Below are 14,452 nucleotides of genomic sequence, written 5' to 3'. Positions count from 1 at the left end.
AGCTGAGGGCCTCAGAGCTGAGGGCCTCGGAGCTGAGGGCCTCGGAGCTGAGGGCCTCGGAGCTGAGGGCCACGGAGCTGAGGGCCATTCACAGCGCCGTTGGCGTCGATATTAACACCATTTACACTGAAGTATGTTTTTAGCATCGGGGTAATGACTGAATATAGTTTATGGATTTATCAATAAAATGCCACCAGCCAAGTTATTGATGAAGCTAAACCTCATCTTGGTAAGCGGTCCTCCAAATGTTAAAATCTGCCTTGTTGGCTGGTTTCCCTTTATTTGTAAGTTCTTTGATTGGCCGGTCTGACCGGGTCAAAGGTCAGTCTGCGCTCCTGTTCTAAACCTCGTGCATGGAACCCGTCGCCCTGCAGCGGGGCGCCTCACCCTGTCATTCAGTAACCTGCTGCTCGCCCCGCGGTGTTTGCAGTCCACTGTAACCCGTCATCCTTATTTACCCTTTGAGCTTCATCTGTGTCTAAATCCTACTGTGAGAAATTAAGTGTAAATTATTAAAAGAAACTCATTTTAAAACGGTTTATTTTTTTAAAACGTGTGGATAAGATGTGTAACGTTCTGTGTTGCTTCCTTAAAACAAGACTAGTTCAGGCACAAAGCAGTCTGATCGTTAGCTTCATGCTATCACAACATTACAGGATGCATGAAGACATGTGAGCCCATGACACACAGCAAACGTTCACCAGGAATATAACTGGTTCATCTGCTTCAGGCTCAGTACTCATTAGGAATGTCCAACACTTTCTTCATGGACAGTTCTTCAGGGCCGAAGGAGACGGGCAGCAGCTCGTCGACGCTCATCTTCAGGTACGAGCCGTCCGGCTTCGACAGGTAAACGTCCCAGTCTGACCCGAACTGTGAGGGGACAGAGAGCAGGGGTCAGACGGCATGGGAAACCTGGAACAGTCATGGAAGTTTAAAATGGTTATTTCCAGGCCTGGAAAAGTCCTGGAAAAAAATAAAATCCCCAAAGTTTAGTAAAAATCATGTAAATGTGTTATATTCATGTGTTCATTTACGCTGAGTTTGAAATAATGAATATGCTTTTAAAAGAAAGACTCAAAACATAAGCAGGCATACATACAGGCATCTATATAAATGTTTATTCTTTTAATCAAACTATTGTCTCATTCATTTGAGTCATTTAAGGTTTACTGTATGCTTTGTGTTCTCATTGTTAGTTTAAATACTACATTTACTCACTTTTTACTGTTTACACCCAGACTTCACTAAATGCTTGTAACGGACATTTGGTTTAAAGTCACGAACCCATATTGGTCAGGATGTGTCTGAACCCTGAATAAATGAAATGCACGTACAAGTTATTAATCATATATCATCAGGAAGTGGAGGCTGGAGGAGACGCTACCTCTCGTATGAACTGCCTGCAGCCGCCACACGGGGAGATGAACTGCTCCTGCAGGTCGCTGAGCAAACCAGAGGGAAGGCTTCATGAACACAGCGCAGGGCGGGCAGACTGACTACTTTACATTAGATGTGTGTGAACCAGTGAGTCCTGGTCTGGGGACTGGAACACATGACGCCAGCATTACCTCGCTATTGCGATGGCCTTGAAGCTCCTGCAGCCCTCTGACACTGCCTTTGCGATGGCGTTCCTCTCTGCACACACTCCCAGGTTGTAACACGCATTCTCCACATTGCAACCTGCCGGGGACACGAGTTCAGTCATGAGGCCTGGAGGAGAAGGAAACGCACACCAGAGAGGCCTCCGGCGCCAGAGGGGCGTCTGTTTACTTCTGCTGGTCAAACAGTGACTGATTCGGTTGCGGCGCTGACAGCCTGTTCCCTCTGAGGACACGTGGCGCTGCAGCCAGAGCAGCTGCTCAGTGCTGACGACCAGGATGTGACTCTCCTGTCAGTCTGGACATCGCTCTGGACAAAAGGTCACCCCGGGTCACGGGAACGTTGTTTTTGCCAGAGAAAAGTGATTCTCAATCGGTTGTAAGGATGAACTGGTGCTGGTAGACTGCTGTCCTTTCACCTGCTGCTGCCGGCTAATCAATAACTCATCAAGCAAACCATCTACTCAAACACTTTTAATGAAACCTGTCACTTCTCACACAGATGATCTCAAACAGCAGAACAAGAGCCAGACACACGTGGATGTGTTCCCTGAAACCCTTCCCAGAGCTTCCTCATGCTACTCGTGACTCCTCAGAGGATCCTCTCCGGCTCACCTGTGATCACACGGTTGTCGAGCGTCAGCAGAGCGGCTCCCACTCTGAAGCGGCTGTAGGGGCAGTAGGCCTGCTGCTTGGCGGCCTGCGCCTGCTGGATCAGCTTCTGCACCGCGTCCTGGGACAAGAGACCAGGGCTCTGCTCCTTCACCTGCACCCCTGCAGTGCTGGACTCCACCCGGTCCATGACTCTTTCTGAGTCAAGTGGAGCTCAGCTTTAAATAGGAGGGAAGGGGAGAGGGAGCCAGAGGCTGTCAGCACGGAGTGGGAGGCGGCTCTGATGCTTATGTACACAGACCTGCAGCATGTTGAGACCTGTGTGACTAGACTCTGATGTGCATGAGACCTGTGTGACTAGACTCTGATGTGCATGAGACCTGTGTGACTAGACTCTGATGTGCATGAGACCTGTGTGACTAGACTCTGATGTGCATGTACATGAGACTAGTGATGGCGAGATGAAGCTTTCCATCCAATCGGTTCACTCATGTCCCGACGCTTCATGGAGCTTCATTTGTTCTCCTGCGCCACCAAGTGGACAATAGATGTAAAACAGGCAGTGTGATCATAACGACACCATGGCTTTGGTGTGTGAAGCTTTAAATTGAATAAATTATGTTATGATTTGACTTATTAATATTGTGTCTATCTTTATGATATAATGGCGGGGTCAAAATCAAAACTCAAAACAAATTGGGAAGAATGTGATGTGGCTGTGGGTCAGTGGTTAGAATATCCGACTTTCAGTCAGAGGATCGGTGTTTTGAGCCTCGGCTCCATTAGTCCATGTTGATGTGTCTATTTTGTTAAAAATAAGAACTTTTCCACAGTGCTGGGCTTTTTGAGACTATTTCACCTGCTTTATAAAATACCCTTTCACAGGCACACATGAAGCTGGTAGAGAGGAAGGGGGAATCCATTGAGTTTCTCTGCCTCTTATATTTCAAATCGCACGGCAAACCCACGAACCATTCTTGAATCAGTCACGTGGTGCGGCCGGCTCAGAGGCTTCCAACGTCACCACATACGTCATGACACGAGCCTCGATACGCTTCACCAAAATCTACCTGATTACTCGCCACGCGCATCGAAGCCTCGACACGAAAGGACACATCACTACCTGAGACCGGTGTGACTAGACTCTGATGTACATGGGACCTGTATGACTAGACTCTGATAGACAAACAATGATAGCGGAGACAGTTTTAGAATATTTGTATTGTCCATTTTGCTTTGGGAGGAGAAATGGAGGCTTCAAAGACCAAAAGGATCCCTGACATGATCACCAACATCTGTGACGTGGTTTCACATGTTTACTGGAGAACACCAGAAGCACGGTCCAACAAGTACAATGAGTCAAATACAAAGTGCATTTAGTATGACAGTCATGGTATGCCAGACTTTTATTCCACAATAACCCTGAGTCTTCTCTCTGGTGTTATTCTCACTTCACTGTGTGTTCACACTCATGGGCTGTTTGTTATAATTATTATAATTATAATGAAAAATAGAATACAAGTACTGTTGTAAAAATATCCATCCCGGGCTTTGGTACAAGGATCCACCTGAGTCTCCATCACAGTCTGAGGGGTCATCAGAGGTTCTGGGTCACCCCGTGGATCCAGTCCACGTAGTTCCTGACCTTGGTGTAGACGCCTGGGTAGTAAGCGTAGGCACAGCCGATGCCCCACGACACGATGCCCACAAACCTGCCGTCACAGACCAGAGGGCCCCCAGAGTCGCCCTGAGGAGAGGAAGCAGAGCTCCTTTTTATTCAGGTGAGGACGAGTTTCAATGTGAATTATGTTAACATTATAATGTTAACATAATCTCTACATCTCTTGATGACATATTGTTGACATCTCTACATCTCTACATCTCTTAATGACATATTGATGACATCTCTACATTTCTTAATGACATCTTTTGATGACATCTCTACATCTCTTAATGACATCTCTTGATGACATATTGATGACATCTCTACATATCTTGATGACATCTCTTGATGACATCTCTTGATGACATCTCTACATTTCTTAATGACATCTTTTGATGACATCTCTACATCTCTTAATGACATCTCTTGATGACATATTGATGACATCTCTACATATCTTGATGACATCTCTTGATGACATCTCTTGATGAGATCTCTACATTTCTTAATGACATCTTTTGATGACATCTCTACATCTCTTAATGACATCTCTTGATGACATATTGATGACATCTCTACATATCTTGATGACATCTCTTGATGACATCTCTTGATGACATCTCTACATTTCTTGATGACATATTGATGACATCTCTACATCTCTTGATGACAGATCTACATGTCTTGATGACATATTGATGACATCTCTACATCTCTTGATGACATATTGATGACATCTCTACATCTCTTGATGACATATCTACATCTCTTGATGACATATTGATGACGTCTCTACATCTATTGATGACATATTAATGACATCTCTACATATCTTGATGACATCTGTTGATGACATCTCTACATCTCCTGATGACATATTGATGACATCGCTACATCTCTCAATGACATCTCTTGTGACATCTCTACATCTCTTGTGACATCTCTACATCACTGGATGACATATTGATGACATCTCTACATCTCTTGATGACATATTGATGACATCTCTACATATCTTGATGACATCTCTTGATGACATATTGATGACATCTCTACATCTCTTGATGACATCTCTTGATGACATATTGATGACATAATGATGACATCTCTACATCTCTTGCTGACATCTCTTGATGACATCTCTACATCTCTTGATGACATCTCTACATCTCTTGATGACATCTCTACATCTCTTGATGACAGATCTACATGTCTTGATGACATATTGATGACATCTCTACATCTCTTGATGACATATTGATGACATCTCTACATCTCTCAATGACATCTGTTGATGACATCTCTACATCTCCTGATGACATATTGATGACATCTCTACATCTCCTGATGACATATTGATGACATCGCTACATCTCTCAATGACATCTCTTGTGACATCTCTACATCTCTTGTGACATCTCTACATCACTGGATGACATATTGATGACATCTCTACATCTCTTGATGACATATTAATGACATCTCTACATATCTTGATGACATATTGATGACATCTCTACATCTCTTGATGACATCTCTTGATGACATATTGATGACATAATGATGACATCTCTACATCTCTTGCTGACATCTCTTGATGACATCTCTACATATCTTGATGACATCTCTACATCTCTTGATGACAGATCTACATGTCTTGATGACATATTGATGACATCTCTACATCTCTTGATGACATATTGATGACATCTCTACATCTCTTGATGACATATCTACATCTCTTGATGACATATTGATGACGTCTCTACATCTATTGATGACATATTAATGACATCTCTACATATCTTGATGACATCTGTTGATGACATCTCTACATCTCCTGATGACATATTGATGACATCGCTATATCTCTCAATGACATCTCTTGTGACATCTCTACATCTCTTGTGACATCTCTACATCACTGGATGACATATTGATGACATCTCTACATCTCTTGATGACATATTGATGACATCTCTACATATCTTGATGACATCTCTTGATGACATATTGATGACATCTCTACATCTCTTGATGACATCTCTTGATGACATATTGATGACATAATGATGACATCTCTACATCTCTTGCTGACATCTCTTGATGACATCTCTACATCTCTTGATGACATCTCTTGATGACATCTCTTGATGACATATTGATGACATAATGATGACATCTCTACATCTCTTGATGACATCTCTTGATGACATATTGATGACATAATGATGACATCTCTACATCTCTTGCTGACATCTCTTGATGACATCTCTACATCTCTTGATGACATCTCTTGATGACATATTGATGACATAATGATGACATCTCTACATCTCTTGCTGACATCTCTTGATGACATCTCTACATCTCTTGATGACATAGTGATGACATCTTTACATCTCTTGATGACATATTGATGACATCTCTACATATCTTGATGACATCTCTTGATGACATATTGATGACATCTCTACATCTATTGATGACATATCTACATGTCTTGATGACATATTGATGACATCTCTACATCTCTTGATGACATATCTACATGTCTTGAAGACATATTGATGACATCTCTACATCTCTTGATGACATATTGATGACATCTCTACACCTCTTGATGACATATCTACATCTCTTGATGACATATTGATGACATCTCTATATCTCTTGATGACATATTGATGACATCTCTACATATCTTGATGACATCTCTTGATGACATCTCTACATTTCTTGATGACATATTGATGACATCTCTATATCTCTTGATGACACATTGATGACATCGCTACATCTCTCAATGACATCTCTTGTGACATCTCTACATCTCTTTTGACATCTCTACATCACTGGATGACAAATTGATGACATCTCTACATCTCTTGATGACATATTGATGACATCTCTACATATCTTGATGACATCTCTTGATGACATATTGATGACATCTCTACATCTCTTGATGACAGATCTACATGTCTTGATGACATTTTGATGACATTTCTACATCTCTTGATGGCATCTCTACATGTCTTAAAGACATATTGATGACATCTCTACATCTCTTGATGACATCTCTTGATGACATATTGATGACATATTGATGACATCTCTACATCTCTTGATGACATCTCTACATCTCTTGATGACATATCTACATCTCTTGATGACATATCTACATCTCTTGATGACATATTGATGACATCTCTACATCTCTTGATGATATATTGATGACATCTCTACATATCTTGATGACATCTCTTGATGACATCTTTACATTTCTTGATGATATATTGATGACATCTTTACATCTCTTGATGACATCTCTACATCTCTTGATGACATATTGATGACATCGCTACATCTCTCAATGACATCTCTTGTGACATCTCTACATCACTGGATGACATATTGATGACATCTCTACATCTATTGATGACATATTGATGACATCTCTACATATCTTGATGACATCTCTTGATGACATATTGATGACATCTCTACATCTCTTGATGACATATCTACATGTCTTGATGACATATTGATGACATCTCTACATCTCTTGATGACATAACTACATGTCTTGATGACATATTGATGACATATCTACATCTCTTGATGACATATTGATGACATAATGATGACATCTTTACATCTCTTGCTGACATCTCTTGATGACATATCTACATGTCTTGATGATTTATTGATGACATCTCTACATCTTGTGATGACATGTTGATGACATCTCTACATCTCTTGATGGCATATTGATGACATCTCTACATATCTTGATGACATCTCTTGATGACATCTCTTGATGACATCTCTACATTTCTTGATGATATATTGATGACAACTCTACATCTCCTGATGACATATTGATGACATTGCTACATCTCTTGATGACATATTGATGACATCGCTACATCTCTCAATGACATCTCTTGTGACATCTCTACATCTCTTGTGACATCTCTACATCACTGGATGACATATTGATGACATCTCTACATATCTTGATGACATCTCTTGATGACATATTGATGACATCTCTACATCTATTGATGACAGATCTACATGTCTTGATGACATATTGATGACATCTCTACATCTCTTGATGACATATCTACATGTCTTGATGACATATTGATGACATCTCTACATCTCTTGATGACATCTCTTGATGACATATTGATGACATAATGATGACATCTTTACATCTCTTGCTGACATCTCTTGATGACATCTCTACATCTCTTGATGACATCTCTTGATGACATCTCTTGATGACATATTGATGACATAATGATGACATCTCTACATCTCTTGATGACATCTCTTGATGACATATTGATGACATAATGATGACATCTCTACATCTCTTGCTGACATCTCTTGATGACATCTCTACATCTCTTGATGACATATTGATGACATCTCTACATATCTTGATGACATCTCTTGATGACATATTGATGACATCTCTACATCTATTGATGACATATTGATGACATCTCTACATCTCTTGATGACATATCTACATGTCTTGAAGACATATTGATGACATCTCTACATCTCTTGATGATATATTGATGACATCTCTACATCTCTTGATGACATATCTACATGTCTTGATGACATATTGATGACATCTCTATATCTCTTGATGACATATTGATGACATCTCTACATATCTTGATGACATCTCTTGATGACATCTCTACATTTCTTGATGATGTATTGATGACATCTCTACATCTCTTGATGACACATTGATGACATCGCTACATCTCTCAATGACATCTCTTGTGACATCTCTACATCTCTTGTGACATCTCTACATCTCTTGATGACAAATTGATGCCATCTCTACATATCTTGATGACATCTCTTGATGACATATTGATGACATCTCTACATCTCTTGATGACATATCTACGTGTATTGATGACATATTGATGACATTTCTACATCTCTTGATGGCATCTCTACATGTCTTAAAGACATATTGATGACATCTCTACATCTCTTGATGACATCTCTTGATGACATATTGATGACATCTCTACATCTCTTGATGACATCTCTACATCTCTTGATGACATATCTACATCTCTTGATGACATATTGATGACATCTCTACATCTCTTGATGACATATTGATGACATCTCTACATATCTTGATGACATCTCTTGATGACATCTCTACATTTCTTGATGATATATTGATGACATCTTTACATCTCTTGATGACATCTCTACATCTCTTGATGACATATTGATGACATCGCTACATCTCTCAATGACATCTCTTGTGACATCTCTACATCACTGGATGACATATTGATGACATCTCTACATCTATTGATGACATATTGATGACATCTCTACATATCTTGATGACATCTCTTGATGACATATTGATGACATCTCTACATCTCTTGATGACATATCTACATGTCTTGATGACATATTGATGACATCTCTACATCTCTTGATGACATATCTACATGTCTTGATGACATATTGATGACATATCTACATCTCTTGATGACAAATTGATGACATCTCTACATCTCTTGATGACATATCTACATGTCTTGATGACATATTGATGACATCTCTACATCTCTTGATGACATATCTACATGTCTTGATGACATATTGATGACATATCTACATGTCTTGATGACATATTGATGACATCTCTACATCTCATGATGACATCTCTTGATGACATCTCTTGATGACATATTGATGACATATTGATGACATCTCTACATCTCTTGATGACATATTGATGCCATCACTACATCTCTCAATGACATCTCTTGTGACATCTCTACATCTCTTGATGACATATTGATGACATCGCTACATCTCTCAATGACATCTCTTGTGACATCTCTACATCTCTTGTGACATCTCTACATCTCTTGATGACAAATTGATGCCATCTCTACATATCTTGATGACATCTCTTGATGACATATTGATGACATCTCTACATCTCTTGATGACATATCTACATGTCTTGATGACATATTGATGACATCTCTACATCTCTTGATGACATATCTACATGTCTTGATGACATATTGATGACATCTCTACATCTCTTGATGACATCTCTTGATGACATCTCTTGATGACATATTGATGACATATTGATGACATCTCTACATCTCTTGATGACATATTGATGACATCTTTTGATGACATATTGATGATATCTCTACATCTCTTGATGACATATTGAACACATCGCTTGATGACATCTCTACATCTCTTGATGACATATTGATCACATCTCTTGATGACATTATGATGACATCTCTACATCTCTTGATGACATATTGAGCACATCGCTTGATGACATATCTACATCTCTTGAACACATCTCTTGATGACATCTCACCTGACAGGAGTCCTTCCCTCCAGAGCGAGAGCCAGCACAGATCATGTTGTCCGTGACCCTGAAGTAGTAGTAGTACCAGCAGGGTTTGAAGATCTCCACGTCCACAGACCTCAGCACCGAGGACAGCTGGTAGCTGTACACCCACGTCACCCCCCAGCCGCTCACCGTGCAGTGGACACCGTCGGCCAAGGCCGGGGAGCCCGGGTCCGGCAGAGAGGCCAGGTTCACCGTGGAGTCCATAATAGCTGGACGGTCCAACTGACCCACAGAGAACATGATATTATTATTATTATTATTATTATTATTATTATTATTATTATTATCCTTCAGTCAGCTCATGCTGATAATAATCCTCATAACGAGTTACTCAGAATAGTGTTGTATTGAACGTGTTATTGATTTTTAGATTTTTACTTGCAACAAAGTATTTTACATAAGTAGTATGGTATGGTGTATATATATATATATATATATATATATATATATATATATATATATATATATATATATATATATATATATATACATAGTATACTTTATCCACAACTGGCTAGACTGCAAATGTATAACAGACATTCATAAACAGCTTACATTTTATGAATTGCATCTGTGTTTACCATAGTAAACATAGAATGTAAACATGTACATGCATCTTCATCATGTGTTGCAGGTCACAGACTCTCATCAGGGTGAAACCACAGGATGTATCAGAGCTCACCTTCAGCAGCATGATGTCATTGTCAAAGGTCCAGTGCTGGTAGTGGTAGTGCTGGATGACCAGCAGCACGCTGAAGCTCTGCTCCGGGGCCTCGTCCTTGGTGAGGTCATGCTCCCCCACGACCACCTGGATCAGGGGAGGCCTAGCAGAGCACATTTACACCGTTACGGCCCAGACCACCTCATGGTGGTTCCAGTGTGTGTCCCGGGTGCAGTGCTGCAGTGACTCACGGCCTCCAGCAGTGGGCGGCAGACACCACCCACTGCCTGTGGATGAGCGTGCCTCCACAGTAGTGGTAGCCCTGGAACCGCAGGGAGGCCTGGTAGTTGATGGAGAAGGGTATCACCTCTGTACCGCCGATGATTCTCTGCTCGGACGCGCCTAAGAGCCGAGGGGGGATGCGACACAGAGACAGAAAGTTCTATTCTCTAACTGATTCAGGTTTGTCTTTTAGAAACCAACTTAAAACACACCTGTTTACACTGGCGTGTGGTTGGACATGCTCTATGACCTGCTTTTTTATCTGTTTTTAATCTGTTTTTATTTATTTTCATTTTTTGTTCTATTGTGTTTTTTGCTGCTCCATCTTTTAATGTGTATTTTACTGTGTCTCTTAACTGTTAAAATGTTTTGGCCTCTGTTATTGTCAATCTGGTTTTAACACGTTTTTTCCTGACTCCTGTACAGCACTTTGTGACCTTTGTCTGGGAAAAGCGCTTTATGAATAAACTTTACTTACTTACCGAACAGGAGAAAAGCTCCGAGCTCTGACCTCTTACTGAGGTGGAGCTCCATGGAGTCACGACGGTTTAATAAAAGATGGCTCACCTGTTAGGGGTACAACGAGCAGCAGGAGCAGTGAGAGGGGTCCGGATGGAGCCAGGTTCATCTTAGGAGCTGCAGAAAAGAAAGTAAGAGAAATCAGAGATGATTTAAAAGAGTCATACCATCACAATAACCAAATGTATGAACGAGAACAAGTGGTTTCACTGCTGCACATCTGGGTTTTCCTCCAGAGGACTTCAGGAGAAAACAGGGCCCGAACACATATCAAGAAGTTATCCTTGAACACACCTTTGACCTCTTGCATCACCTGTTTTATAACACAGTCCATCATCAGAAGCTAGGTGGCAGTTGCATTGCTCCAATACGAGAGGTTCTTTTACCTTTTCAGGAGTCCGGTCAGAAACAGTCCCAGCTCCCACAGTAACGCGTGAAAGGAGCAGGCCTCTTTTATACTGTAACCACGCACCTCAGCAGCTTTGTTCCTGCTATAGATCTCAGCACATACAGAGAGACAAGAGTGTGACCTAGTACATGATTTACCCTTCTCTTTCATTACATCGCTCTTCCTCAGGGCTTTGTTCTCATCGACTCAGTCCATTGTTCATTCGCGGAGACAAAGTGACGCTTGAAACCCAACGAGCCACAGAAAAGACACAATATACTCTCCAGACATGTGTATCCAATGATGTACGGAGCGCTGCCTCCTCTGCCTAGCAGGAACCTGCTCGCTGTGGCGGAGTGAGGGACTGCAGCGAGCCTCCAGGGCCAACATGAACCAGACGAGCCCGGATCGCTGGGTCCCTGCTGAGCACCATGACTCGTCTGCAGTCGCCTCCTCGCCTCTCACAGTCGTCCATCTCCCAGGTGTCACGCTCAATTAGTTTCCCACCAGTTTTTTTTTTGTTTTGTTTCATTCTTCGTTGGCGGCCTCAGGGGCATTCGGTCTGTGAGCCGTCGGCTTCATGGCTGTGAAGGTGGAAGCTGATAGCTCTCCCTCAGGGGCTGAGAGGACAACAGGAGGGTGTGTGTGTGTGTGTGTGTGTGTGTGTGTGTGTGTGTGTGTGTGTGTGTGTGTGTGTGTGTGTGTGTGTGTGTGTGTGTGTGTGTGTGTGTGATATAGAACTGCATGTGCCATATAGACGTATGAGTAGTGAGTTTAAGAGGAGCTTCTGTCAGCAGAGACACTTTTTCGTGGCGTCGTTAACAAAGTGCTAAACTGTAGTCGCATGTTAAAATAACAGGAAATGGACAAATCTTAAATTTGTGAAAGTTTGAGCTTAACCAACAATTATGGGTAGCACTTTATAATAAGTACACACTTTTTAGCATTAGTAAAGCATGAATAAACACTGAATTCATCCTTTATAAAGCATTATTCCAACATGAATACTCATTAGTAACTCATTCATAAACACAGTTATAAATGCTTCATTCTTGATAAATAAGCTTGGGTTTCATGCTTTATAAATGATGGATTCCCCATTTGTAAATGGAGTATTCAGGACTTATAGATGATTAATAAGATCATTTGTAAAGTGTTAGTAAATGATAAAAGCAATGCTGCAATTCTGATTGGCGTGTACCGGTGCCTATATTTGGACCAGGGACAAGCTTGCTCGCTAGCTAGCAAGCAAACGGGCTAGCGAGCTAGCCATAGCTAGCATAATCAATAATATGTAGCTATGTGCCGACAATCTATGGAACACTCGTGCCTCTGACGGCATGTCCCCCAGCACCATCATATTAATGCTCTTTATCACTTTGTGTTGTGTTTATTTCCCTTTTCTGTTGAGAAGATAGCTGAGACTTCTGCTAGCTGAAGTCTCAGCTACAGAACAGACTTAACTAATACTTCACTAACCAGTAGTAACTACTGAATGAATCATGACATGTTTTAATGCTTTGTATGGTATAAATAGTCTACACTTTAGATTAGGTCACGGAACATGCTTAACTAATACTTAACTAACGAGTAGTAACTACTGAATTCATCATGAGTTGCAGCATTTGTTTTTATCATTTACTAACACTTTACAGGGCTCTCAAGTTTTTAAGTTAGGTAAGAGTGACATATCCTCCTCCTCCTCTCCCTCCTCCTCCTTATAAAGTATGAAAACCCAAGATTATTAATCAAGAATGAAACATTTATAACTGTGTTAATGAATGAGTTACTCATAATGAGTATTCATGTTGGAGTCATGCTTTATAATTGATGAATTCAGTGTTTATTCATGCGTTACTAATGCTAAAAAGTGTGCACGTATTATAAAGTGCTACCCATTTATGTTTTGTGGCTAATCCTGAATATTAAATGTACTATACAAGTAAACATTGTAATGCAGTAGATTTAGGATTCATAGTATTTGTCCTCGATGGCTGAATACGTGATATAATTGAGGATATGCAGTAGATACCTCTGTATAAAGGCATTTATCTGATGACACGTCATGTGATTCAAAACCTCACAGCATTCAAAAACTACATTTAGACATTGCTACTCTCACATCGCTCCGTTCAGTATGAAGGTTAGCTTAGCATAAAGAGGAAGCAGAGGCTACCTGATCTATTTTAAGCCTTTCTTAAATTTTCCAAATAGCACAAATTTACATTTCATCCTGCATGTTTAATTTGTACAAACAAGTAGTTTT

General features: G+C 40.6%; 2 protein-coding genes across 2 annotated transcripts; both read right to left on the bottom strand.

Moving 5' to 3' along the window:
- Positions 1–3: 3 nt before the first annotated feature.
- On the bottom strand, positions 4–2,404 carry cdab (cytidine deaminase b). The gene is made up of 4 exons (XM_079218372.1): positions 2,217–2,404; positions 1,572–1,683; positions 1,388–1,445; positions 4–873 (listed from the first exon to the last, which is right to left on the bottom strand). The coding sequence occupies exons 1-4, from the start codon at positions 2,401–2,403 to the stop codon at positions 733–735; spliced, it is 498 nt and encodes a 165-aa protein (XP_079074498.1). The 5' UTR covers position 2,404; the 3' UTR covers positions 4–732.
- Positions 2,405–3,700: 1,296 nt separating this feature from the next.
- LOC306737138 (trypsin-3-like) lies at positions 3,701–12,661 on the bottom strand (the record flags this gene model as incomplete). The annotated part of the gene is made up of 6 exons (XM_079218839.1): positions 3,701–3,960; positions 10,301–10,558; positions 11,019–11,160; positions 11,249–11,399; positions 11,847–11,915; positions 12,526–12,661. The coding sequence occupies 6 exons, from the start codon at positions 12,659–12,661 to the stop codon at positions 3,811–3,813; spliced, it is 906 nt and encodes a 301-aa protein (XP_079074965.1). The 3' UTR covers positions 3,701–3,810.
- Positions 12,662–14,452: the final 1,791 nt, after the last annotated feature.

Source organism: Taurulus bubalis (genome assembly GCF_910589615.1).
Source record: "Taurulus bubalis genome assembly, chromosome: 5".
Taxonomy (NCBI): domain Eukaryota; kingdom Metazoa; phylum Chordata; class Actinopteri; order Perciformes; family Cottidae; genus Taurulus; species Taurulus bubalis.
This window is presented reverse-complemented; position numbering and strand designations above follow the sequence as displayed.

What these genes read in the sequence shown, in the direction of transcription:
- cdab (XM_079218372.1), bottom strand. Translation starts at nt 2,403, where the DNA reads ATGGACCGGGTGGAGTCCAGCACTGCAGGGGTGCAGGTGAAGGAGCAG. An exon ending in CGACAACCGTGTGATCACAG is followed by an intron (nt 1,684 to 2,216) that starts GTGAGCCGGAGA and finishes TGTCCCCGGCAG; the next exon opens with GTTGCAATGTGGAGAATGCG. An exon ending in GCAGGCAGTTCATACGAGAG is followed by an intron (nt 874 to 1,387) that starts GTAGCGTCTCCT and finishes GTCCCCTCACAG; the next exon opens with TTCGGGTCAGACTGGGACGT.